Consider the following 5,000-nt stretch of genomic DNA (forward strand, 5'->3'; position numbering starts at 1 on the left):
TTGTGGTTCTGGTCAGTGTGCTGGGGTGTGTTTTCCCAGATCCTATGTTCTGAATCTGGTGATTTAACCTTTGCTTCTTCTGTTTTACCTGAAGCTTGTTTTCTATTGGGGGAAAATTCTTGGCCTTGTAAACTATTTGTTATCTTGTCAAATATCTCCTTGGTTTTTAGGTTCTGTTTCGCTTCTGACCCGTGATTAGATAATAACACTTCCTTTTCCCTTGATAAATTAACTGGGACAGATTCTACTTTTCTTTCATTTTTTTTTGCTATATGGCCAATTTTTTCATTTATTTTCTGAATATTTGTGGTGATACTTTGCAAATGAGCAGATAACTCCTTTGTTAGACGAGCATTTTCATCCAAGACTCTTGAGATTTTTGACTGATTTACTGAACCTCCCTTGACCCGTTTTATAACATTATCTCTTTCAGTGGTTAATAGCTTTTTTTGATCAATTAAAAATTTAGCATTTTTCATTAACTGTGACTTCTGCTTAAGCAACAATTTGGCCTTTGCAGAATCATCTTCAATTTCTTTTTCACTCTGACCAACCTCAGATCTAATTCTGCTCACGGTCTCTATGTTGTAACTCTCTCTGTCTACTGGTTTCTCAGAAGGCTTAAAACAGAAATCATCCAACCACTTTTGAGGATTGAAAGCATTTTCTTCTTTGCTGGCCAGACAACTGAAAATGGAAAAAAAAAAAAAAGTCATAAGTCTCCCAAAGAAAAAATTTTTCATCCTTCATATTAAAATATCTCTCATGTAAAATAATCACACAACTATTTTCATGATGTTCTGCCATCTCATACACATCTGTTTTCTCAAATAAAATGCAGTTATTCTGTCTGTTGCTTCAGTATTTTGATTAAAGGTATAATTAAGAAGTTAAATTGTAACACAATGACTTCCACATATGTAAATTACAATAATTCCAATGTCCATATTTCTCTACAGAACTTTACAAATCCTCGGTGAAAGAAAAATCACAGATATAAATAAAAATATACCGATACCCCAAACCTATTAAAATCATTCACAGTTAGCACTCCAGAACACAGGACATCTACCATTATTAGGCATATATATTTACTGTCTATGTAATGTCATCAACACACATATATATTCATAAATTCCTATGTAAACATAAATGACCTCTTCCACTCTTTGCCTTTGAGTGTATCTAGTTTCCTTTCACACTACTGATTTTTCATCCCTCTTTTTACTGTTTATCTGTAAAAGATATTTTGTACGTATTATTTTATTCTATAGATTACCTGAGGTTTTCACTTCATGTGGTCAGAGATATTTACACCTCAAAGAGAAGATCTATGGAATGAAAACAAATAAATAAATATATTTCAAAAGAAAAAATTATATACAGAACTACATATGCATATATCCCTAAATATAAATGTTTGTGTCTAACTATACATAATCTTTAGCTATTCTGTAAAGTTATAAATGGACACTGAGCAATTCTTACCTAAAAAAATCAAATTTAGAGGGTGATTTTCTTCTTTCAGCTGGTTTTCTTTTGAGATCTGCATTCTTATTGGATTCCACCCCATCTCTGTTACATAAAATTTGAAATTCCTTGCTTCTGGTGAAGTCTGAATTGCCAACAGTTTCTTCTGTGAATCTGTCTAGTTCCTCTCCTATTTCTTCAAGTTCCTGACATAATTCATCATCAAATGTAGGTGAAGGACTGCTTATACGTATTTTGTCATTGTCATCAATAATAATCAATTCAGGAGGCCTGGACTTAGTAAAACCCTTTTTCTTGGCTTCTTTAGCATTACAGCTCTGCGGAGATGCTTCGTGACCACCATTCTGTTGGTTGTTAAGAAAGAATTTACACACTCAAAAATTATTCTTGCAAATATATAGTTTCAAACAAAAAATGCAGAGATATGACCTATTTATCTACCTACCTACATATATATAAGCATCATCAGAAATACACCTTTAACATAATTAGTGTCAGAACCTTAACATACCAACCTTTTTACTGCTATCTGACTGCGTGTTTTCCAAGTTATGGTGCAAAAGTGTGCAAAATTCTCTCTTACAGGACTCTTTATCTGGGCAAAAGTAACTATGGATATAAACACATGATATTGGGAGCCTGGGGCATTGGTTCTGAATCCACAACTTGCATGGCTGGTACAGCTTGTGTGGATTACTGCAGATATTTCCAACGCTTACAACCTGGAATAGAATACAATTTTCATAAAGCACTTTCCTTCAGTTCTTACATACAAAATTAGTGGAAAATGACTGATGCTAGTTATGACGTACGAATACACAGAATAAGGAATCAAAATAGAAACAAGGAAATTAAAAGTTTTATACTTCATGCACAAGCAAAAACATCCACAATAGTTGATTAAAAAAAAAAAAAAAAAAAAAAAAAAAAAAAGTAAAATAACATTATGCAGACATATATGTATATATATATTTATATATATATATATATATACATATATATGTATATATATACTTATATACAAAGATATATATGTATATATTATATTTGGGTGGGTGCTTCATGCTCGGGATGATGTGAAGCGATGGTGTAGTAGCCTAGTTAGCGTTAAGTGCTTGCATGTCTTCCCGCTTTCAGCTGCCACCGCTGGCTAGCCTGGTGCGAAAAAGGGAGCAGCTATGCATAAGACTCCCCTGCCAGCTCATAGCCTCTCCATCATCAAGACTTCTACAGTGCCTCCTTGTGGCCACCCATGGAAACTAGGTACCTTGCGGTCCTAGGCTGAACTGTGGAGGCTCTTGGAGCAGCAGGTGGCCCTAAAGGTACGGAGCTATGGCCCACCGGCATGTGGATACGCCCTGGCTTCGTACTAACTCCTGCCCCCCCGCGCCCCCTGGGGTTAATGGGCGGCTATGGGGCCTGCAGCCAGCCTTGCCAGTCGGCCCCCCCGAGATAACCACTGGCAACGAGCAATATAGTTGTTGATGCTGGGGGGAGGGCTAAAGTCCCTCCTACCCAGCAAGTACGGCGGGCTGTGGGTCCCTCTGGGTTGGCGACCGCTGGGACTCGGGTGGGGAGGGGGGGTTAACCCCAATCCCAGCTGGGTCCCAGCGGCCGCCAGCCTGGCGTGATGCTTGTGGGGGAAAGCCCCAGGGAGTCCTGCAGGTGGATTATGGGGCCTGCAGCCAGCCAACCTCCTCTATATGGGGCGGCGTCAGTAGGGGTGGCAGAGGTGGCGCCCACCCGGAGTGACTGCCCGAGGTTAGACCTCAGGCGGACTGTCAGGGTGGGGGCTTGGAACATCCGTTCGCTGCGACAGGACGATCGGTTACCACTACTATCGAGGGAATTGAAACAGCTGAGAGCTGAAGTGGCTGCTCTCTCGGAGGTGAAAAGACCTGGCAGCGGCACGATTAGTGTGGGTGGCTACACCTACTACTGGTCGGGCCGCAGCGATGGCCACCATCTCCAGGGAGTAGCCATAGCCATCTCCAGCAGACTTCAACCCTTGGTAGTTGAGGTCACTCCAGTCGATGAGCGTATCATGGTATTGAGACTGAAGCTTTCATTTGGCTTCATGTCTCTTGTTGCTGTATATGCTCCTACAGATGTATATAAACTTGAGGTGAAAGAGATGTTTTACGCCAAACTTGCATCTGTGGCAGACAGATGTCCTCGGCGAGATATTCGTATTGTTCTGGGCGACTTCAATGCGGTATCCGGCTGTGATCGAGCTGGCTACGAGATGTCTGTCGGTCCTCATGGCTCAGGAGCTGATGCTGGCAGAGAGAATAGCCTCCTTTTCTGTGACTTTGCTAGGTCCCAGAAATTGAGGATTTCTGGCTCCTGGTATCAGCGTTCTGACCCGCATCGTTGGACTTGGTACAGCGGTACAGGTAGAGTGGACAAGGAGATCGACCACATCCTCGTTAGCACTCGATGGAGGATCCTCCAGAACCGCAGGGTGTATTGAAGCGCTGAGTTCTGTGGAACTGATCATAGATTAGTTGTGGCTACTCTCCGGGTCCACTTTAGAACCCCCCGTCGCCCAAATGAACACCCTAGGGTATTTCATTTGGACAGATTAAGTGAGGACGAGTGTACCCGGGGGTTTGCCGAGGCTATCTCTGGTCGTCTCATAGCACTCGAGGGCCAGACAGACCCTGTTCTTATGTGGGATACCTTCAAGCGTGAAACGCTTGATGCAGCTCAGGAATCCATTGGTGAACGCCCAAGAACAAGACAGAATTCCATCTCGCAGGAGACACTGGAAGCCACAGATGCTTGTCGTGCGGCTCGACTGTCAGGGGATCGCAACTTGCACCGCTCTCTGGTGCGCAGGACTGGGTCACTGTTGAGAAGGGATAAGGAACAGTTTATCAGTAGTCTTGCAGAGGAGGTCGAAAGCCATTTCCTTGTAAATGACCTTCGTCCTGCCTACCAAGCTCTGAGAAAGCTGAACTCCTAGCCCCCCTCACAGACGACTGCAGTCCGCTCAGCGAGTGGCCAGATAATCTCAGATCCTGATGAAGTGCGTGTGCGTTGGGCTGAGTATTTTGAGCAGTTGTATAAGGTTGATCCACCAACAGTTAACATGGATGCGGGTAATGTTGAGACTCCTCTGCCAGATCCACCCATCAGCGAGGATCCACCCTCCCTGACCGAAATCAGGGGGGCGATCTCCAAGCTGAAGAGTGGTAAAGCAGCAGGTGTTTGTGGCATCCCAGCCGAATTGTTAAAGGCTGGTGGAGAACCTATGGCAAGGGGCTTGCATGCAGTCCTGTCTGCCATCTGGCAGACTGGTACCTTTCCCCCTGACCTGCTGAGGGGTGTGGTCATCCCTCTCTGGAAGGGGAAAGGGGATGGGTGGGACTGCAGCAATCACCGAGGCATTACACTACTCAGTGTACCAGGCAAGGTACTCGTGCACATCTTACTGAGACGTATAAGGGACCACCTGTTGAGGCACCAAAGACTGGAGCAATCTGGTTTCACTCCTGGTAAGTCCA

General features: G+C 43.4%; 1 protein-coding gene across 4 annotated transcripts in view; it reads right to left on the reverse strand.

The window, feature by feature from the left end:
• LOC125041813 (zinc finger protein 318-like) overlaps positions 1-5,000 on the reverse strand; it is a 24,556-nt gene that overhangs the window by 4,372 nt on the left and 15,184 nt on the right. For all 4 annotated transcript variants that reach the window (XM_047637127.1, XM_047637124.1, XM_047637126.1 and 1 more), the window contains 3 exons: positions 2,007-2,213; positions 1,489-1,835; positions 1-687 (listed from right to left, as the gene is read on the reverse strand). The exon at positions 1-687 is cut by the window's left edge and continues 415 nt beyond it. In XM_047637127.1, the coding sequence (XP_047493083.1) occupies positions 1-687; positions 1,489-1,835; positions 2,007-2,213 (1,241 nt within the window). The remainder of the gene's footprint in view (positions 688-1,488; positions 1,836-2,006; positions 2,214-5,000) is intronic.

This window comes from Penaeus chinensis, chromosome 31, assembly GCF_019202785.1.
Source record: "Penaeus chinensis breed Huanghai No. 1 chromosome 31, ASM1920278v2, whole genome shotgun sequence".
Taxonomy (NCBI): Eukaryota; Metazoa; Arthropoda; class Malacostraca; order Decapoda; family Penaeidae; genus Penaeus; species Penaeus chinensis.